Source organism: Cetorhinus maximus, chromosome 15, assembly GCF_964194155.1.
Source record: "Cetorhinus maximus chromosome 15, sCetMax3.hap1.1, whole genome shotgun sequence".
In the NCBI taxonomy this organism is placed as follows: Eukaryota; Metazoa; Chordata; class Chondrichthyes; order Lamniformes; family Cetorhinidae; genus Cetorhinus; species Cetorhinus maximus.
In genome coordinates this window covers 30768132-30791922 of record NC_135893.1, presented here as the reverse complement: position 1 = coordinate 30791922, position 23791 = coordinate 30768132, and the positions used below count along the sequence as shown (strand labels likewise).

Below are 23791 nucleotides of genomic sequence, written 5' to 3'. Positions count from 1 at the left end.
GCCCATGGGGTTAGAGGCAAGGTACTAGCATGGATAGAAGATTGGCTGTCTGGCAGGAGGCAGAGAGTGGGGATAAGGGGGTCCTTCTCAGGATGGCGGCAGGTGACTGGTGGAGTTCCGCAGGGGTCAGTGTTGGGACCACAACTTTTCACTTTATACATTAATGATCTAGATGAAGGAACTGAGGGCATCCTGGCTAAGTTTGCAGATGATACAAAGATAGGTGGAGGGACAGGTAGTATTGAGGAGGTGGGGAGGCTGCAGAAGGATTTGGACAGGTTAGGAGAATTGGCAAAGAAGTGGCAGATGGAATACAACGTGGGGAAGTGTGAGGTCATGCACTTTGGTAGGAAGAATAGAGGCATAGACTATTTTCTAAATGGGGAGAGAATTCAGAAATCTGGACTGCAAAGGGACTTGGGAGTCCTAGTTCAGGATTCTCTTAAGGTTAACTTGCAGGTTGAGTCGGTAGTTAGGAAGGCAAATGCAATGTTGGCATTTATTTCGAGAAGACTAGAATATAAAAGCAGGGATGTGCTGCTGAGGCTTTATAAGGCTCTGGTCAGACCACATTTAGAATATTGTGAGCAATTTTGGGCCCCGTATCTCAGGAAGGATGTTCTGGCCCTGGAGAGGGTCCAGAGGAGGTTCACGAGAATGATCCCAGGAATGAAAGACTTAACACATGAGGAACGTTTGAGGACTCTGGGTCTATACTCGATGGAGTTTAGAAGGATGGGGGGGATCTGATTGAAACTTACAGAATACTGAAAGGCCTGGATAGAGTGGACGTGGGGAAGATGTTTCCATTAGTAGGAGAGACTAGGACCCGAGGGCACAGCCTCAGAGTAAAGGGAAGACCTTTTAGAACAGAGATGAGGAGAAACTTCTTTAGACACAGAGTGGTGAATCTATGGAATTCAATGCCACAGAAAGCTGTGGAGGCCAGGTCATTGAGTGTATTTAAAACCGAGATAGATAGGTTCTTGATTGGTAAGGGGATCAAAGGTTACGGGGAGAAGGTGGGAGGATAGGTTGAGAAACTTATCAGCCATGATTGAATGGTGGAGCAGACTCGATGGGCCGAATGGCCTAATTTCTGCTCCTATGTCTTATGGTCTTCTGGACAGGCACCCCACTGTGATAATGAAAGGTTGTGAAATCAGTCATGTAGCACTAATCCTGGTATGATAACCCTCAGACTTAAGTTGAAATAACAAGCACTGATTTTTTTTAACACTGCAGCTTTTATCAAATATTTAAAGGTCAGAAGATTAAATCAATTGACAGCTTGGCAGTTCAAATGAGCTTGACAGTTTCACTGAGTGTGTGCACTTTTTACACACATTCTTGTCTAATTTTAACAATCTCAAAGGACACCTTACCTCTCCCGAAGAGCACCTGCCGTCTCCCAAAAGTGTCCTGGGACCATATCCAAATGGGTACCCTACCTCTCCAAAGTACCCTGGCAGCTTTAGACCTTCTCCTACCAGGTCTAAAGTGCACAAGTCATGTTTGGGACATCCTACCTGCCAAAATCAGACCTGACTGAGGCAGCTGCACTTTAACATATACTGTTGCCTCCCTGAACCATGGATATATATTTTAGAATGCACTCCCATTCCTCCCCCAAGGAAAATGGCTGGGGCCGGGTTTGGGGTGGGGACTTTCGGATTTGTACCTCTGCTGCTATTTTTGTGAAGACAGAGGGCTTCTCTGTCTGACCGAAAATTCAGGCCCAGGACTCTGCGTATTAAGCACAACCTCAAAACCTGCTGATGACACATAAGTAGGAGACTTGGTAAATAGTGCGAAGGCCTTTAAAAGACTAGAAGAAGATACAGACATGGTACCAGAATGGGCAGATGTGGGCAAGTTCAATTTATTTTAGCTAAATGTGAGGTAATACATTTTGGAATTAAGACAAGGAATGGAGTAAACTATTAATAGAAAAACACTGAAGGGTGTGGATACACAGAGAAACAGGGGTACAAATACATAATTCTCTGAAGGTGCCAATGTAGTTAGATACAGCCATAAGAAAGGACAGTAGAATTTTGGTTTTATAAACAGGATTTTAGAGTACAAGGGTAAAGAACTGATGAGTTTACACAAAGCATTGGTTAGGCCATAGTTGGAGTAGACTGTGCTGTTTGGAACATCTGTCATAAAAAGGGCATTAAATCCATAAAAAGTGCACAGATTAGATTTAGAAGATGTGAGGAAAGGCTTGAGATACTGAAGTTATTTCTACTGGAACAGAGTACAGGCTAAGGGGAGATTTAAGAGGGTTTTTTAAGTGAATAAGGAGAGGCTGTTTCCTCTGATTGGGGAATCAGTTATAAAAGGAAGAGAGGGGTAAGGAAAAATTTCCACAGAGAGTGGAGGATAAGGGAGAAAATAGCAAGATAAAAGAATTCCCAAATTGTTCCGAGATGGATGGTCCAATCTCGGAAGCCACAGATTTTATAACATGGTATCTACTATGAGGAAACAATTTTGACATTGGAATGCAAGTAAGTGTTAGTTGAATGAAATGGAAACAGAATTTGTTTGCTTTCTCAAAATTTGCAGTATCAAAATGTTATGTGAAGCTTGGTAATCTGCAGTGCACCTTCTGTTATTAGGCCTCAGACTCTGATCATTTGTTTCACTGACTCTATACCAACCTGTAATACAGCTTGTATGCCTCATGAGTGAGTGTTGCCATAAAGCCTGACCTGGATTGGTTTAAAGAAAATACATGTTCAATCCAGTTCATCACCGTTGTGTTTGCAAACCACAGGATATTAAAAGGACCCATAATTCATGAAAAGTCTCTACCAATTTTTAAATCTTTTTTTTGTTTCCTGCTCATGTGGTTTGTAAACAAATTTTGTTAACAATTTGTCTGTTCATATTTTCCTTCACTCTCTCCTGATGCCTTTGGTTGAGAAGCCTCTTTCATGAAGGTGCAGAGTTTGAACCTTGCTTCAGAAATCTCAGCCAGTGGAGCCTGAAACTCTGGCTCTGAATTCTGGGTTAATATCCAGCAGGGTACTCACATCTGGCAGGTTGTGGGAACCTATAAAACCCTTCCACCTGATATGACTATCAACTGGCATAAAGTTGGTTATTGCCATGAAAGAAGAGTTCACCTCACAGCTTGTGAAATAATTAATTGGCCTGTGAATTTTTCCACTATTTCACACTGTTCTCCAACGGAAGAGAATGTAGATAAAAATTCTACCAATAGTACCACACACATTTCAAACCACATTAAGTGGGATAAATATTCTAGATGGTTAATAAGTCAGTGTTGAATTCCCTGCCATGCGAATTCTTAACTTTGTGTTGGAGAGACATTCATCATTTGTATCTGATAATTCATTTGAGTATCCAGATGAGGTCTGGCCTCCCCCAAAACCTTCAGATGCTGCAACCTCTGGCACTGCAAATCTACGCAAGGGCCAGGATTTTCTGTGATCGGTGGCGAGTGGACAATATGGTGAGAAGGACAAAAATCGGTTTCGTGATGGCATGAAACCAATTTACAATCATCTGCTCAGCCCGTTGATGGTGGGCCATGTTCTTCAGCATAGGACACCGGGAACCTCATTGTAATACATCAGCATATCATTACAAGGTCAGCCCGCAGGACTCAACCTACCCTGCTGGATCGTCCGCCCATGTCGGCAGGAAAACATGCTGATGTGTTTCACAACAGCATATACAAGGTGTGCATTTGACTTCAAGGTTTGTTTGCTTACCTTTCCTCGGGCAGCACTCGCAGTCATCAGTGCCAGGCTTCACAGGCAGCACCACATCACTTTTAGGGGGGCTCACGGGCAGGTCTCTACCTACTAGATCAGACATATGTGGGTGGCTTTTCAATGGCTGCTGGGCTAGGGCTTGCTTGGGGAAGGGGGAGAAGTGGCCCCAGGCAAGGGAAGAGGCTGCAGGGTGAGGGCTGTACTGGGGAAGGAGGGTTTCCCAGGCTGTGTGGGGGAACATGTTAATCTGTGCAAATGGCCTCAACATAGTGAGAGCTGAGGAGGCAGTCTCCAGAGGAGATGGGGCCAGCTGGACATATGAGGTCATGTGTGTGAGAATGAGTGGTGATGTCCCTTGAGCAGGCAGTGAGTGAGATGCCAGTGAATGTGTGATGGGCTGAGTGTGTGAGATGGTTGCCATATTCTGGCTGCACGGATAAGATCGTTCATCTTCTATCTGCATTGGATAGCCAACCACTTCTGTGCAGCATCGGCACTGATCACCACTGCCATCGCCTACCAAGCCAGAGTGGTAATGTAGCTGGCCGCCCTGTGGCCAGAGCGGGGGTAGGAGACATCACAGTGGGCCTCCACAGCATCCAAAAGGTGCTTGAGGGCTGCAGGCTTCTTGCCTTTCGGGGCCATGTCTTCCTTGCTGCAGTGCTGGACTGTACTTTAAATGTAAAAACAAAAAACTACTGCGGATGCTGGAAATCCAAAACAAAAACAGAATGACCAGGAAAAACTCAGCAGGTCTGGCAGCATCGGCGGAGAAGAAAAGAGTTGACGTTTCGAATCCTCATGACCCTTCAGCAGAACTGAGTAAAGTTAGGAGAGGGGTGAAATATAAGCTGGTTTAAGGTGGGGGGGAGAGAAGTTGGCGGGGGGGTGAGGTGGTAGTAGGGACAAGCAAGCAGTGATAGGAGCAGATAATTAAAAGATGTCACAGACGAAGGAACAAAGACGTGTTAAAGGTGGTGATATTATCTAAGAGAATGTGCTAATTAAGAATGGATGGCAGGACACTCAAGGTACAGCTCTAGTGGGGGTGGGGTGGAAAGACTGACAGGGCATTACTGATTTAAAAATAATGGAAATAGGTGGGAAAAGAAAAATCTATAAAAATTATTGGAAAAAAACAAAAAGGAGGGGGAAGAAATGGAAAGGGGGTGGGGATGGGGGAGGGAGTTCAAGATCTAAAGTTGTTGAATTCAATATTCAGTCCGGAAGGCTGTAAAGTGCCTAGTCGGAAGATGAAGTGCTGTTCCTCCAGTTTGCGTTGGGCTTCACTGGAACAATGCAGCAAGCCAAGGACAGACACGTGGGCAAGAGAGCAGGGTGGAGTGTTAAAATGGCAAGCGACAGGGAGGTTTGGGTCTTTCTTGCAGACAGACCGCAGGTGTTCTGCAAAGCGGTTGCCCAGTTTACGTTTGGTCTCTCCAATGTAGAGGAGACCGCATTGGGAGCAACGAATGCAGTAGACTAAGTTAGGGGAAATGCAAGTGAAATGCTGCTTCACTTGAAAGGAGTGTTTGGGCCCTTGGACGGTGAGGAGAGAGGAAGTGAAGAGGCAGGTGTTGCATCTTCTGCGTGGGCATGGGGAGGTGTCATAGGTGGGGGTTGAGGAGTAGGCGGTGATGGAGGAGAGGACCAGGGTGTCCCGGAGGGAACGATCCCTACAGAATGCCGCCAGGGGGAAGATGTGTTTGGTGGTGGCATCATGCTGGAGTTGGCGGAAATGGCGGAGGATGATCCTTTGAATGCGGAGGCTGGTGGGGTGATAAGTGAGGACAAGGGGGACCCTATCATGTTTCTGGGAGGGAGGAGAAGGCGTGAGGGTGGATGCGCGGGAGATGGGCCGGACACGGTTGAGGGCCCTGTCAACGACCGTGGGTGGAAAACCTCGGTTAAAGAAGGAGGACATGTCAGAGGAACTGTTTTTGAAGGTAGCATCATCAGAACAGATGCGACGGAGGCGAAGGAACTGAGAGAATGGGATGGAGTCCTTACAGGAAGCGGGATGTGAGGAGCTGTAGTCGAGGTAGCTGTGGGAGTCGGTAGGCTTGTAATGGTTATTGGTGGACAGTCTATCACCAGAAATTGAGGCAGAGAGATCAAGGAAGGGAAGAGAAGTGTCAGAGATGGACCATGTGAAAATGATGGAGGGGTGGAGATCGGAAGCAAAATTAATAAATTTTTCCAGGTCCCAACGAGAGCATGAAGCAGCACCGAAGTAATCATCGATGTACCGGAGAAAGAGTTGTGGGAGGGGGCCGGAGTAGGACTGGAACAAGGAATGTTCCACATACCCCATAAAGAGACGGGCATAGCTGGGGCCCATGCGGGTACCCATAGCCACACCTTTTATTTGGAGGAAGTGAGAGGAGTTAAAGGAGAAATTGTTCAGTGTGAGAACAAGTTCAGCCAGACGGAGGAGAGTAGTGGTGGATGGGGATTGTTGGGGCCTCTGTTCAAGGAAGAAGCTAAGGGCCCTCAGACCATCCTGGTGGGGGATGGAGGTGTAGAGGGATTGGACTTTAAATGTGGTGCCTGGTGTGATGAAGCGGCAAGGTGATGGCGTGGCAGGCGACTTGGAGCCCACCTGCCATGGAAATGGTGTGTATCCTGGGAATACATAATTAATGCAGCTGGTTTGGGATAACACGGTGTGAAAAGTCATCAACGTCATTTTCCCGCCCGCTACCGCACTTAGTGCAAATCTGGAATGATTCCACCCAAAATGATATTTTGTCATCTCTACAGAATTAACCCGTGACCAAACTGTTGGTAAAGTGATTCAGGAATCTATTTGATGCCATGTGGCATACAACCCACGTCCTCAGTGGTTCCAGAAAGGGCCCAAGTTTGAGGTGGAGGACCCTGAGGGAAGCTTCTGGGACTTACACTGATGAACAACTCCATCCAACCAGGGGTGAAGTTGGATAGGAGTGTTCCACGAGCCTGAGCCATATCAATCCACCGCGGTGTAGAGGATTCTCAACCTACAGATACCTCTGCAGTGTCTGAAAGTGGAAAGTCAGCACTTGGGTGCAAGTGCACACCAGTAACTGACTGCTATTCTTAAACGGGGATTCAACTCCGCAGAGACCCAGAACTTCCCTTTGCCTTGGAAGATACCAGTGAGTTTCCTCTGTATTTTCTCTAGATATCCAAGTGGCCAACTGGTACAAAAGCATATGGCCAGCAGCTGTTTCATGACCAGTGCTCGACCACTGCAGAGCAGCAACTTGGATCAAGGGAGTCTGGTGTGCAAGATGAATCACGGCTATTAGCTCCAGCTCAGTCCAGTTTGCCAAACCGGCCTCATTTGCAAGATTCAGGTGGATTCCCAGGACAGGAGGTGGGCAGTGGTCCCTTCACAGGATAGCTAAAAGTTTGGAGTATTTATCCCCAGCTGGTCATTGTGAGGGGTTGCGGCAGAGTACACCTGCTGATACTTGCAACTCCTCCACATGTCAGTGGAATCAGTCACCATGAGGAGCATGTCATTGGCATAAGTAGAAAGGACAAACTCCACACCCAGTCTACATAAGAGGTGCAGGAAAGGCTCTTGTACATATGGAATATAACTGGCTGGACCTGAGCATTCCTGAAACATGCCTCCTCCAAAACAAAGGGGTGCCTGGGGAGTGCTTTCAAAGATCTGTAAAACTAACTCAGGCAGTCTGCTGTGTCACATAGATGCTAGATCCAGTTGCAAATCCACGTAAATTTTATCAACCTAGGCTGCTTCATTCCAATCATCTGGAGACAAGAAATATTGCTATTAAGTTCCTGCTGCAATTAAAATAAGTCAGAGTTTCCTGTCCTCAGTTGCAGCTCATTCGTGAGCAGTCAGTGCTAACGGAGTCAGTACAATGATCAGGCAATGCTACAATAGCTTGATAACAAGGATGAGGTAAGTAAGTAATTGTGTGACTTTGTTTCTCCAGTGTGTTGTAATAGTGATGTATAGCAACCACTCACAATGAAGTAATTCAGTCAAATTCAAATGTTTGATTAAAATAGACTAGAGTATAAGCATTCTTTATAACATAGCTAAATGAAAAGTGAACTCATTCTGTTGGCTTGCTTTCCTTCCTACAAATGGCAATTTCTATTAAACAATTTGTATATCAATAAGGTTAGCAGTATTTTTGAACCTGTTTAGCAATTTTGACTCAATAAATTGGTTGTAGTCACATGTATTTAATCACCATCTCATGATGTTTTCTAATTCGGGGTTGAAAAGCGACAAAGGATTATTGAACTATCCAATTGGAAAAGGGGGAGTTAAACATCATTTCTTGCCGTTCAATCTATCCCCATGTGAATGATGAGGTCTTTCCTTTCTTATATGTACTCTTCCCCTGCTTTAGATAACTGGGCTTAGGTTGCGGGTTTTCCCAGGGTTCTTTGTGCCGCCCTCTGATCAAACAGCTGAGCCGCAGCTTAAGTGCTCTGAGCCCACCAAGATCAGCTTTTCTGCAGCTTCCAAGATGAGATGCTGCATACTTGGCAGGGCCTTGATCAGCAGCAGGATGTCCAACCCCTTGTTTGCTCCATTTTTATGAAGTATCCCATTCCCAAACCTGGCCCCTGCAATTTTTGTGGGGGTGGGGGATTGGGGGGTGGGTTCTAAATTGCACATCTGTAGTTCACGGAGGCAACTGCACATGTTAAAGTGCCACTGCCTCAGTCAGATCTGATTTTGGCTAATGGGATATTCACTTTAGACCTGGTAGAAGATCTAAAGCTGCCAGATTTCTTCAGGGAGGTAGGGTGCCTTTTCTGATATGATCCGGGGACACCTTTGGGAGAGGTCAGGTGCCCTTTTCGATTGTCCTTTTAAGTGCATAAACTCAGTGGGACTGTCAAGCTCATTTGAATTGTCAAATGGTGTTTGGATATTGTACAGGTTGCAAACTCACCAATTTATAATGCTAATGTGAAGGTTCGAGTAGGGAGTGCATGCCATATTGCAGCAACCTTTTCCTTTTCCCTTAAATTGAATTTTATCACATGGCTGTGCATGTTAAGGTCTGATAGGAATGGATCAATGAGTCTCATCTGACATTTACAAATGGAACATCTGGGATGGGTTATTAATTCCACTTTTTCTTCCCATTTTCTCCCTTCTCATCCTTCTCTTTTAAACATGTGGTCAGCACCTCACCCAAACCATCATTTATGTGTGAGCCTGGAATGTAAGTAGTGTGGAGTATCACAGCTAAACCCATTTCTGCCCTTACCTGCTGTCCCCAGAAATACACCAATGGTCACTGGAACAAATTGTAGTGCTTTACTGCTGCCCTGGATGAGATCAGATAACACAGATAAGAGGTCAAACCTGGACCCTTTCTGGTTTGCATGGCTCAGGTATTCACTGCCTTCACCACCTGAGTCAACAGGAGAAGTTCTCAGCTCTGTGGTGAGCATCAATGCTCCAAGTATAAATCCAGCCAACTCAACCACAGCTGTTGTGCCAGGTGAATGATTCTGCCTGGCAGTAATCAATTCTAGACAAAAGTTAAAATCCGATGGGAAGACACCAATATGAAATTGGAGGCCTTCTCATAGTATGCATTGCCTTCTGGGTATGAAGGGAAAGGGTAGGATTCAGAGGGAGAAAAAAGCAAGACAGACAGAAAACTCTCAAAAAGGTTTTCATTGACAATGAATAGAAATTTATTTCGGTTTGAGTTAAAGCAGCAGTAATACAACAATTTGAATGTCAAATAATTCAACAACAGTTCCTAAAACAAGGAACATTGTCCAAAGATTCTTTTTCTACAAAATTACTTAAGAAATTTGCACAATATGGAAAGAAAAGTACCAAGTCTAACAATATGCAGTAATTAGAAATACTCAGGCTTTTTCCAAGACTTTGTTAGATGTTGATATTAATGTTGGTTTTTTGGACAATTCAGTATTTTAGGACTAATTGCCTTTAGCTCCTGGTTAAATAGCCATCTCATTAAAATACATTGGGGTATATTAGTCAGTCAATGATTATAAAATGGGGCAACCTGTTTATACTTCCACTTGACTTTTTACTGACACCAGCTATGGAAGAAAATATACTCAGTTGGCTTGCAATGCCTATTTGCAAATGCTCTTATGTAATTTTGATGATGGTAAAGGTATAATGAAACTGTGCCTTTTAACAGCTGCATCAATGGATTTTAATATCATGTCTGGTCAGGCACCTCCAGTCTGTTAAAGCAGAGGTGCTCAGGCAATGGATCAGCTTTACAAGTTAGTGGCCCTGGGTGCAGAGCTTTCCATGATGGCTGTGCATTTTGCGAGTGTGGGTAGAGAAGGCAGCAAACCTGGCATCATATTCCATCCATTTTTCCACTTAATTTAAAGGACCGTTTTGGCAAGCAATTTAGGTTATTTATCTTTTCCCATCAGTTAACTGGAATTATGTAATTTATATTAATTCATTTTTGGATCTATCTATATGTTAAAATATAAATTATAATGCCAATAAAATATTTCATTCTGAACTGACAGCTGCCATCTAATCTTCATTAAACTATTTTGTTAATTTGTGCATTTTTATCAACATTCTCTAAATGTGTTTTAGTGTTGGTGTTTAATATAATTATCTATTTGTTTTGTGTTTGACCATGAAAATAAAATGGATGAAATCAGATTAACAAAATACAAGTGCAAACAAAAAGTGACTCACCTGGGCTTTGTGGGCTAGATTGCTAGGGTAGTTGGATAATGGAATGTTGTGTCATGGGCAGTGGTTGAGGCAGAAGTCATTGCATATTTTAAAGGAAAACTTGATAAATATTTGAAGCACAGGAAGCTAGAGCTACAGGGAGAGAGAGGGGAGCGGGGATAGTTTTGGATTGTTCTAGAAGAAAGGCTGGACAGATTCCATGGGTCAAATGACCTCCTTCAGTGCTATAAAGAACTGTAACTCTCTGGTCGGATATGTATTACAAGCTATGGTTTGGACATTCTAGTGTTAAAGCATGTACTGAAGCATTGGCATGTTGGTGTATTACTTAACTGTCTGCTCTGGAAATATTTCTCCAAGCACTCTGCAAATATTTGGATCTATGTGAATTGCTGATTTACAACAATACCCTATAAATGCCCTGAATATATTGGTTATAAAGAGTAAATGATTAATTTAACAGTAATAATTGAACGATAAGTTACTAACAGGGCAGCAGTTATATAATCCTCTTCTTCAGGATTGGAAACTACAAATCGATGTTCTTTTCAATATAATATATTTACAATACACATCCACACTTTCTACACAGATCCATCTCTCAGATCATCCTGAATAAGCAGCCACTGTACCTTCTTTAAATTTCCTGTCACTGTACTCTCCCTGACTTCAGTTTTCTTCCCTTCTCTGTTGAAGACATTGACTCATGCCTGGGTAAATGTTACAGTCACTCTCCAATATGTACTTAAGTTGTAAGCCCAAAATATGCCAAGAAATTTGGGTCAAAAGCAAAATACTGCAGATGCTGGAAATCTGAAATAAAGAAAAATAAATCTTCATCATTTACCTCAACAGCACTACAATCTTCAGTCTTGCATTACTGGTGAGCTTCCCATTACTGTTTGCAGCTTGGTGGCTCAATAGAAATGAGGTCTTGGACCTCAACTTCAGACCCAGGAATGGGGCACCTGAATTTCTAAGCCCAAGTGTCAGCAGTCAATTCAAATATGGTGGAAAGGGGGGCAACATTGCAATGGTGCCCCAACTTAAATTCACCCAAATATCACCCACATATATTTTCCATCAGAGGTTACTGGATGATGAGCAGGAATAGGAATGTGGGCTGATTCTTCTCCACTCCTTAGCCCAGGGATGCTAAGGCCCATTGCTTCACCCTTATTATGACTTTAGCCAAGGCCAGCAATCTCAACACAAACTATCTGGTCCATATGGCTTAGTGCCATACTTACTTACTTATGTACCAAGTGAACCATCAGCTGTCCCATTAATTACACCTACCTTGCACTAATGAAGTGGATTAGCTATTCTACTTGCAACTGGCTTAAGCATCTACTTTTAAACAGACTAGGGATCAGCGGGATGCATTTATACCATTTGACTTTGTCACTTTGATTCTACACATCGAGGAACTGGTTTAGTTTGATCTCTTAAGGTTTTCACTGTATTTTCTTTTTGTTTAATAGAACAAAAATATTCTATTTGTTCTTTAGATACAAATCTAGTGGAGCCACTTTAGTTTGAAAATGAGATTTTCCTTTAAAGAAGCAACCTGTGTGGAAAAGCATCAGTTAGGTGGTTCTTGTATGTGCATGTCATATTTGAACACCCACACTACTGAAAGTGAAGATGATGGCTTGGCTCACACTTGAGTGCGGTTCTAGGGGAGCAGCAGTGTCAGAGGTGCTACCTTCTGACTAAGACATTAAATCAAAGCCCCATCTGTTCATGTGGATGCAAAAGATTTTGTTTCACTATTTGAGCAAAAACAGTGAGTTCTCCTGATGACCTAACAAAATTCATCACTCAACCAACCTCATTAAAATTTACTACCTAGTCATTTAACTTTTTTGCTGCTTGTGGGACACTTCTGCTTGCAAATAGCTGTTGCATTTAACACCTAATAACAGCAACTGCACTTCCAAAATTATTAAGAGTGTGAAATGCTTTGGGATGTCCCAAGGTTGTCATATATGCTAAATAAGTGCAAGTCCATTTAACATCCCATTAAAGATTTGACCCAACAGGACTTTTGGCCATACCTCTGCCTAATACCATTTGTATAGGGCCACTTGGCACAACACTGCATCATGTAGACCAGGTCATCTGGCCCCATTGTAGATAGCAGTGGAAAGGGCCTACTCTACTTGGCTTCATTATCACTGGTCTAGAAAGGTAAAAAATAACATTTTTCACCTTATAACAGTGGTCTCTGTTGGCAGTGTCTGTGCGTGAAGGCCAGGTCAGCTTCCGCAGGTGAAGAATGGCACTTGGGTGATATAGTGCATGGCTGCATTCATGGGACTACAGGGGAAGAGGAGCAAGTGGAGGAAACTGGAGAATAACAAAAAGTAGAGCAAGAATAAAAAAACCCAGAAAAAAATAACTAATAGGAAAATGTATCCAAAACTTAAATGCTTAATTTCACTTTAATCCAGAAGGTTAGAGAGTTGAGTCTCAGTGACCCATGTCATTAAATCCTGTTGGGAAGACCATCTTTTCTCAGTTGGCCTTTCAGGCGATATTCCTTCTCAGGGACGGAAAAGAATAGAGGTGAAGTGGAATTTCCCTCCCTGGTTTGCAGCTGCACTGGCTGATCATGAGCACTGACACAAGTTTTGGAGGAATCTGTCCAAACTGACACAACCTTGGTTAAACAGCTGAAGGAAGCGACATGGCAAATATGTAGTGGGGAAAAATGGGCAAAGGAAAATAAGGAGACTTTTCCCAGTGCTAACTAGATAGCTGCCAGCTTTCAGTTGTGATGAACAGATTTCCCCAGAATTATGTGTAAAAGATGTAATGTGACTAAAAAGTATCTAGCATCTATTGCTCTCAGACTACATTTTCATTTGTTTCAACTTTTTCCTCAGAAATGGTGAAAAATCGGGGAGTTTGTCAGTAGTTGTACATCTAAACTAGCAATAAAAGCTGCACTCAAACCATTGCTTGCAGTTAATTGGTTACTTAACAGCTTCATCAAATCAGCAATCGTATACCACACACAGGAAGGAAAAAGTTTATACAAAAAAAAGTGGCAATGGTCCCAGTTTTTGCGTTGTGATGAAATTCCCTTTTTTAAACATTATTTCTCTAGTCTCTTGTATTAAAATTATATAAATAAATTACAGTGTTTATCCATTTGGGAGTGGGATTTTGATTCCTAATTTAATTAGTACAAGACAGACACAGAATCCTCCACCACCTATGGTCACTACTCCTAGGACTGCTTTAATAAAAGATCTCCTTGAACGATAAAAGTCATTTGGAGCCAGGATGCTGAGCAGAGCCGTGTTGACGGTCAAGGTGTATAATATAGAGATGCCGGTGTTCAGGGCAACAATCTTTCCAAACTTGGCAAATGGAGTGATGATGCAAAAGAAGAGAGGGACGGTTGCTATGACTGTCGTGATGGCACTGGAGACAATGGCAACACCAACGTGCCTCACAGCTGCTAGAGTCCTCCATTTCCCCATTTTGCATTTATCCTATTAATCAAACAAGGCAGGCTGTTAGCAAACATGTTCATCCATCCATTGAAAATAAGCTGAAAACTGCAAACATGTACATCTTTTAGAAACTGAAATAAAAACAGAAAATGCTGGAAAAACTCAGCAGGTCTGGCAGCAACTGTAGAGAGAGAAACAGAGTTAATGTTTTGAGTTCGTATGACTCTTCTTCAAAAACTGAAACGCACTTATGACATATGTTTACTGAAAACTGGATTGTTACAATCTTAAAGTCACTTTTAATCAATTTCTGGCGTCTTTTCTCTACTACCAGCCATTTCTTTAACTTCCTCTCCTGTGCTCCCTCCACCATCACTTCCAAGTGAGGTGCTCAGTAAGACCATCCTTTCAGCTGTTTCTGCTGCATGCCTCTCTCCCCCTTGGCCACAAAGCCAAGGTTTCCTCAGTAGTGGCCCTGAATTCACATCTTTATCTAGTTTTTCTTCTATGTCCTTTCTTGGCTTCTTATCTTGAGCCCATCTTGTCCACAAGGCCTACCCCTCCTGCTCTCTCAATTATATTTCCACTAAACTGCTGACCACCCAATTTCCCTTCCTGGTCCCAAACTAGTTAAATATTGTTAATAGTTCCATCTCCTCAGATATTGTCTCCCTGTTCCTTTCAAATTTCCTGTCATCATCACTACCTCAAAAAAAGCAACCCTTAAGCCATCTGTCTGCAAAAAATCCACCCCATCTCCAACCTCCCTTTCCTTTCCAAAGTCCTTGAACACATTGTCACCTACAAAATCCATGTCATCATTCTCGGCACTCCACGTTTGAATCCCTCCTGACAATAACTTAAATTCATATATTATATTTAATGTAGTAAAGTGTCCCAAGGCATTGTCAATAAAAAACTCCGAGCTGCATAAGGAGCTATAAGGATGGGTGACTTAAAGCTTGATCAAAAGGGTTCATTTTAGGGAGTTTTTTTAAAAGAGAGAGGGGCAGAGAGGTGCAGAGATTTAGGGAGAGAGCTTCTGAGCTTAGGCCCAAAGTTAGGCATCTGAAAATATGGCTGCCAAAGGTGAGGTGATTAAAATTGGGGATGTGCAAGAGGCTAGAATAGGTGGAGCTTAAAGATCTTGAAGACTGAAACACAACATCAAAATACCTCTAATCAAAGTTACAGATGACATATTCTGTGACTCTGATCGACCTCTTGATCTCTCTGCAGCCTTTGACACATTTGGCCACATTATCATCTTCCAATTTCTTTCTTCCGCTGCCCAGCTAAGTGGGACCACGCTTGCCTGGTTGCACTCTTACCTATGTAATTTTTTATTGTTTCAGAGGCTATGGGTATTGCTGGCAAGGCCAGCATTTTATTGCCCCCATGAAGATGGTGGGCTGCCTACTTGGATACAATTGAGTGGCTTGCAAGGCCAATTCAGAGGACAGCTAAATGCCAACCATATAGCTGAGAGTCTGGAGTCACATGTAGGCCAGAATAGGTAAGGATGACAATTTTCCTTTCCTAAAGGACATCAGTGAGCCAGTTGGATTTTTACAACAATCTGGTAGTTTCATGGTCACTCTTACTGAGGCATGCTTATAATTCCAGATTTTATTTCAAATTGACGTCAAATCCCTGAGTAAGACCTGCCTTCCTGAGGAGGGCAGCTAAAGGAATAAACAAAGGGATACATCTACTGGAAAGGAAAGGCTGACAGCAACCCTCGTGTCTACTGAGTTGGTTTTCCCATCCGAGATAGGATCTTGGATGCACTGTCAGAACTCCCAAAATGTATAAATGAAAGGCTCTTGATTCTTCACCTACAACTCAGCTGTAACCAATATGCCATTATCATCAGTGCTTATGCTCTGATGCTTGACTCTGATGAGGATATTAAGGAAAAGTTCCACTCAAACCCTTTGATGAGTCCTCGCTGCCATCCCAAAGAAGATAAGATCATCCTTCTGGAGGACATTAATGCCAGGGTTGGCTGTGACTCTGATGTTTGGAAAAGTACCATTGGGAAAAATGGTGTGGGAAAAGCCAATGGGAATGGTGTCCTCCTGCTAACAAAGTGTGCTCAGCATGGCCTCATTATAACAAACACCCTCTTTCACCAGAAGGACAAATACAAAACCATAGGGAAGCATCTAGATCAAAGCACTGAGACTCCTGGATTATGTCACTGTTCGAGTCAAAGTCGAGATCTAAGTGAGGTCTGTATCACTCAATCCATATGGGGGACTGATGTCTGCTGGGAAGACCACCGGCTTGTTCGATCGCTGATGAACACCCACCTAGAACCAAGGCATCACAAGAGCCAAAGGTCCAAGAGGAAGAAGATCAATGTATCAGCCCTAAAGCAACCCTGAAGCACAGCTCACAACCAATGTGGAAAATCTTCACACATTCAACTCAATTTCAGAAAAATGGGATCAAATAAAGTCAGCTGTACTAGGCTCCTGTGTCCAGACCTTTGCTTCGGACATTGTCTTCATCAGGACAAGTTCAGCAAAAATGATGCCGAAGTATGTGACCTCCTAAAACAAAAATGAGCAGCCTTCATTGCTTGGCAGAACAACGCAAGGTGGGAAGTCAAGAAGGCAGCATTCCAACAGCTCAAGGCTTTTATACAAAGACAAACATGAAAGATAAAGAACAAATGGTAAGAAGAGAAAGCCTTGGAGATCCAAAAGCATGCTGAATGTCATGATATGTGAAGCTTTTTTAAAAGCTTTTTTTAAAGCCACCATAAAGGCTGTCCATAGACCAAGGTTAAATGGATAAAATCCCCTTTGCTCACAGTATAGTGTTTCTCTTCTTAAGGATGACAATGCCATTTGTCAATGCTGGAAAGAACATTTCCAACAACTGCTCAACTGTGAATCCACAGTGACTGCTGAATTTCTCTGGGCTATCCCCCAGTAACCTGTAGTAGAGTCCATGGGTAAGCCACCTTCGATGGTAGAGCTGCAACAAGCAAAGAAATGAATGAAGAACAACAAAGCCCCGATGGTATTCCTGCTGAGGTCTTCAAAGCTAATGGGCTTTTACTCACTTCAAGACTCCATACACTCATCCTATGGGTTTGGGAGGAATAAGAACTCCCCGCACACCCATGCCCCCCAACTTCAGGAATGCGACAATTGTAACTATATTCAAGAAGGGAGATAAATCATGTCGTGGAAACTATCAGGGTATTTCTCTATTGACCATAGCGAAGAAAATCCTGACACACAAACTCCTCAGTCGCCTACTTCCTGTGGCTGAAGAAATCCTCCTACAGACAGTGTGTGGCTTTAGACCTTGCAGAGGAACCTCTGACATGGTCTTAGTTGCCCAGCTTATCAAAGAAAAATGTCAAGAACATCACCAGGAACTCATCGTTGCATTCATCGATATGACCAAAGCATTTGACTCACCATATTGCGAGGCTCTTTGGATTGTGCCCCAGAGATCTGGATGTCTAAGAAACTTCATCACAATCCTGCAACTGGTTCATGATGCTATGACTGTAACTGTCGAGTGGGAGATCTGAAACAGATGCCTTCAAAATTCGTACCAGTGTCAAGCAAGGTTGTGTGATAGCCCCCATACTATTTACAATCTACCTGACAGTAGCTACGCACCTCAACAAAGATCAACTGCCCTTTGATGTCAATATTAAATACCGCCAAGATGGAAAATGCTTTAACCTCAGTTGCCTCTGTGTCAAAACTAAACTGGCCACCATAGACATTCTCGATCTACAGTAGGTAGATGGCTGCAGTGTCATTGCCCATTCTGCACCAGATTTGCAATCACTCTCGATCTCTTCAGTTTGCATACAAGAGACTTGGCCTGTCCTTCGATGTTGCCAAAACAAAATTCATATCAACCCATACCTGGTCAGTCAAATATTCCACCTTGGCAGCCACCTCACTCAAAAGGCTGCTACTGACGATGATATCCAACTCTGGATCAGGTGTGCCAGCTCAGCCTTCTACAAACGATGGCAGCAAGTGTTTAACAACAAAGACCTCCCCAAGTCAACAAAAGTCCTGGTGTACAGAACAGTTGTCATCACCACACTCCTGTTCTGCAGTGAGACCTGGACTGTGTATCAGCGACACATAAGAGTGCTAGAGAAATTCCACCAGCAATGCCTCTGCCACATCCTCCAGATTCAATGGGAAGACCATCAAACAAACACAAGTATCCTTCTTGAAGTTAGCTTCATAAACATTCAGGCAAAACTCCAGCAAAATCATCCTCAATGGACAAGACACTGGGCTAGATTTTACATGGCCATGCTGGGCGTGTTTTCAGCAGGCGGCACTTAACATAGGGTGGGTGACCACCCCTGAGCTCACCTCATAATATGGACAGTGGGCGGGCGCCGAAATTGACAGCCTGATCGCCATATTTAAATAGATAATTAAGGGTTAATTAGGCTTGTTACCAAGCCTATTGACCCTGTTAATACACTGCCCATGGCATAAAATGTTTAGCGTGGGCAGTTGGTTGGGAATGGGCAGCCCAAGTTTAAGGCTGCGGGCAGGTAGGGAGAAATGGGGGGTTCTATCTTTGGGGGCTGCCCTTTGCTGATCGTGGGATGGCCCCCTGAGATAGAACCACCCCCATTTCTTCCTACCCACCCGCAGCCTTAAACCCACACCCCCCAGCCCCCTCCTTGACCTGCCCAAACCATCCCTGCCCAGGACCCAGGACTTACCTGTTTCCAGGGATCCATTCAACCTTCTTCCTCCTCCTCTTGCAGTCCCTGTAGTGCTCACTAACTTGCCCTTGGCACCGCTAGCCAATCGGATTGGCTGGAAGCTCCCGAAGGCGGGATTTCCTCCCCAGTGAGGGGTGGAAATCCTATCTGACCCTTGTTTAGTCCGCCCGCTGCACATTATGGCTGCTGGGCTGGCCAGTGTGGAGCGGGTTTGCTTCCGGGGGTGGGGGTGGGGAGCCGCCCCGACAGCAACCGCCCCCCCCCCCCCCCGCCCCTGTAATATTTAATATTCAGCCCACTGTGTTCAGATGGCTGAAAAACAACTCCTGCCAGGTCCTATTTTCTGAACTCTCAAATGGTCAGTGTTCCAGGGAGGACAAAGAAAATGTTACAAAGACACTCTGAAGCTCTCCTCGAAGCATGGCAGCAGTGACACTAATGACTGGGTGGAGCATGCTACCAATTGTTCATAAACTTGTCCATTAAGCTACAACATGCTTTCAGTCCAAACACCTTAATGATGAGGCAGAGCAGTGACAGAGATGGAAAGAAAAGGAAGCCAATCCTGCACTCTGGATGCCGCTACCTTGTAGGACATCCTGCCCCACGTACCCAAAGATCTGTGGGTCGAGAAACAGCTGGTTGGGTCACGTGAAGACCCATGGCAGAAACTCACGACCCTGAGCAGACATCATCCTCAAATCCAGGAACGGCCAATGACAATTCCAGATTAATTAACTGAATTTAAATTCCCTAACTTCCAAGATATGTTTTGAAGTCATGTCTCCAGATCATTAGTCCAGTAACATGACCACTACACTGCCGTACCTGATTTGCTAGCTATAGTCAAAGAATATCTTGCAACGGCTTCACTTCCTGCACCTGAACGCTACCTCTAGAGCCTTTCGAGGATTCATCCTTGGTCCACATTTATTTCTCATTTGCGTGCTGCCCCTCAATGACAGCATCTAAAGATATGAAGTAAGGTTCCACATGTACACTCACAACACCTAGCTCTACTTCAACACTACCTCTCTCGACTTCTATATTACCTCTGTGTTGTCAGACTGCTTAGCTAACAGCCACAGCCAGTCCTTGAGTCACAAATTCCTCCAGTTAAACATTTGAAAGACCAAATTTACTGTCTTTAGGCTCTGCCACAAACTCTTCCCTTAGCACTAATTCCAACTTCTTCCTTGGCCACTTTCTCAGGATGAACCACATGGTCCACAACCTTGGCATCCTATCTGACCCTGAGCTAAGCTTCCGCTTCCCATATTGTCTCCCTTAGAAAGACTGCCCTTCAATCACTGTAACATCAATCATCATCAATCCTGCCTCAGCTTCTGTGCTACTGAAAACCTCACCTATAAGCTTATTACCACCTGACTTGACTAATCTAAAGTGCTCCTGGCTGACTGTCCAACTGCTACCCTATTACAAAGCTCATCCAAAACTCTGCTGCCTGTACCTTAATCTGCGCCAAGTACTGCTCACTCATCACCTACACTGGCTTCTGGTCCACCAAAGCCTTGACTTTAAAATCTTTATCCTCATGCTCAAGCACTATAACCATTCAAGAACTCAGTGATCCTCCAACTCTGGCCTCCCGTGCATCCCTCACTCATTTCGCTCCAACATTGGCGGACGTGTTACCAGCCCTATAGAAATGCTGAATTCCCTCCCTGAATGTCCTTATCTCTCTCTCCCCCTTTTTTTAAGCCCTTTCTTAAAATCTACCTCTTTGGCCAAACTTTTCATCACCCATCCTAACTATCTCCTCAGTGTCAATTTTTGTCTAGTTACGTTCTTGTGAAGTATTTTGGGATGTTTTGCTATTCTAAAAGCACTATATATGAAACCAAGTTGTTGTTTTGTTGCTGTGTAAAAGTGACATAGAAATATGAATCAAATCAAGGATGACTTCTCGTATAAGATTAGATAAGAAGGTTATTACAGCCAAAATCAGAGAAGTATTAATGGCTCTGAAGAGTACCTTCAAAACCAAATCCAAAAGACCAAATGAATCTTGAAGCATTCAGGACTTCATTATAACTGAGAAGCAATAAAAGAAAGACCAGAGTCAGGATTAACAAAATGCCTGCCAAGGTTCCTTTAGTATGGATCTTGGAAGAGTAACATTTAGGTGCTGTCCTGCATGTTTACATTGCTAAACATTCCCTTATCCCTATTACAGTTTCATACACCAACATTTATGTAGAAGCAACTGTACCAACATGAACACAGAGGAGTTAGCATGGAGCGTCACTCTCTCAGGAAATGGTTTATATAAAAGCATTCCTGATTTATCCTCAAACTAAAACTCTTTGTATTCATGGCCCTTCCTTTTTCTTGCTGACCTTGTTCTCAAAAGCAAATGGCTCAGTCTTTCTAGAAACTAAAGTAAACTTAGTTAATATAGTTAATTTGGTTAATAATCCAGAATACTCCTAAAGGTGCTTTTTCATCCAACTGTGTTTGTATGTAATATAGTGGTACTTAACATATGTCCCAAGGTGTTTCATAGGAGTGCAATCCAGATAAAAATTGACACCAAGCCAAAGGAAATACTGGATGAGTGATTAAAAGTTTGGTTAAAAAAGTGTGATTTAAAGAGGGTCTTTCTTATTTTATTGCTGAAGGCAGTGGGGACACAGCACAGCCATTGGCTCTGTTTTGGCATAAGAAGCCTGGAGTTGAATCACTTCATTTGTATCAATGGCTACAAATTGAGACAAACTGGTTTCCAACAGACGCGGCCATGACAGATAAAATAAACAGGGGAGAACGACAGGTGCTGGGTTTCCATCTGAGCTCTAGTTCTCCAGGAACCCTTACTGTATGTCAAAGTGGCTTATATGACAGACTAGCATTCTTGGTGCAGCTGTTCATCTCAGCAAGTATTTGTGCTATCGATTGATAGAAAACAAACATTAGAAGACTCAGGCTTTCAAACGATCTGCTACTGCTGTGCGCAGTTGGTTACCATGACATTAAGTGATAATTCAACCAAGTGTATGATTGCAGTTAAATTTCTCTCAAGTGTATAGCCATTGATCAAATGAGTTAAATATTTTCTATATTTCTTCAACATGCATTTTTCACATATATTCCCATTTACTTAGTTTCACAACAGTTTAAATGGAAATTACCCCTCACCTCTAGTTCTACTGCTCATTTATCTTCAGTACATCCTTCATGTTAGTTAACTCACTCAGATCAATCGTGTTTACATTGGATACAAAATGCCCTGTCTACATTACTGGAGTACTCCTTCCCTTCCTCCACAGGCCACATGTTTTTAAAATCAGAACTTCATGTCCTTTAACATTTATTTCTTAGCCTTGAATTTTATCAGTGGAATCCACCAGAAAACAGCTGTGCCATTTTATGGTTCCCCTTCTAAGGTATGGATCCTTGGCTTGCTCTTTGCAAGGGCAATAACAGGCATGGGGACTCTCAGTGCAGGGAGTCAGATAGGTAGGGTGGGCCATTCCACTTGTACTAATCTTGTGGGCTTGTGAACGTGGCTGGAATAGGATAATTATTGCCCCATTCTGCCTCGAGCGATGATACCTGTTTGATGACCACTGACTATCTTGAAGAATTACATTTCTATTGGGTCTGACCATGAGTTTCAGTAAGTTCAAGTACATGAAATTCATTATAAATGAGTTCAATAAGATTAGCCGAATAAAAATTATGACATTACAACTCTCTCTCTCTTCAGGTACCATGCCCTGAGAGGGTATTGGATTTCTGAGTTGGTCCATAGTTATGCTTGGCAAAGTACTGCAGCGGTTTGCCGTTGCCTCTGCAGGTTGCATGCTCCATCACATGGCTTACCTGGAATTTTTCCCACTCTTATTGCCTGCCATTGACATATGTTGGAAAGGTTTACAAGTTGATACTCAACCTGTTTAGCCTCATTATGAATGAGCCTTCCTTAACCATCAAGTCCTGGGGCAGAATTTTCCCTGCCCATTGGGTGTCATGGCGCGCGTGAACGGACAATATGGCGGGAAGGCCAAAAATTGGTTCCACGACATCGTGAAACCAGTTTGCAATCGTCTGCTCCTCCCGTTAATGGCAGACCGCGTTTCCCACCGCCGCATATTGGGAACTTCATTTTAATACATCTGCATATCATCATAATTGATGCTCGCTGGAAACAGCCCCCCACACAGGATCATCCAGGTATGTCGGTGTGATTGCATGCCGACGTATTTCACAACAGCATTTATAAGGTGTGCACCTGGCGAGCTGCACTTCGAGAGGAACTTGTAGGTGAGTGCACAGTAATATTGCGCAGTGCTTGCAAGGGTCGCTTGTTGGACCTCTAGGCTGAGGCGCTGTGCATTCAGACGAGGGCACAGGCAAGTTGCATTTTCCCGGCTGGCTGACAGTGTGGTGCTGTGGCAAGGGCTGCACTGCTGTTGAGACGAGTTGAGGGGTGGGCAAGCGCTGCACTGCAGGTGATGGTGGTGCACAAGCATGTGCAGCGGGGGGAGGGAAGTGCATTAGGGAAACCTTGTATAAAGTGACCATTCCTCCACAGCTGAGACAGTTCAGGCGCAGCCACATTGCATGCTTGGGGTTGGGCCTTTAGCTTATCTGTCCACTCAAGCAATGCAGAGGCATGAAAGTGCCACCAAATGCTCCAGAGCTTTTCACCCTTTGTGCACAGACTGCAAACTAATGAGCATGTTAGAGGACTGCAGATCAATTGGATGACTGGGCATGTTGTACAATCTCCTTGCTAAAGCTGGCTATGGAACATCACTGGTGGAGGCGCTCACAGCTCCTTGCAATGTCATCATTCTGGTTTGGACCAGTCTCCCCAATGGTTCAAGCTAACAGTGCAGCCTTTCAGTGCGGGTTAGGAGAATGCTTGCACCTGAACTGAGAGCACAGCATGCAGTCCAATGGGCAAAGGTCAGGTGGAGTGGAGCGGAAGTGAGTGGGGTTTCGGGCAGCCATACAGCGCACTAAACTCTAGCCTTCCAAGCGGTGACCAGCACTCTCTGGGATGCATTAAAGGGCCTTCAGACTTAACCAAGAAATATTCTTAGATCACCCAAGATAACCCGCGCATCTCTCTCGTTCATCCTGCAGGAGGAGTACATCAGGGGCATGGAGC

General features: G+C 43.7%; 1 protein-coding gene across 1 annotated transcript in view; it reads right to left on the bottom strand.

Moving 5' to 3' along the window:
• Positions 1 to 13592: 13592 nt before the first annotated feature.
• Positions 13593 to 23791, bottom strand: part of disp3 (dispatched RND transporter family member 3) — a 748238-nt gene continuing 738039 nt past the window's right edge. The window contains 1 exon segment of the mRNA XM_078559213.1: positions 13593 to 13955. Coding sequence (XP_078415339.1) covers positions 13593 to 13955 — 363 coding nt within the window.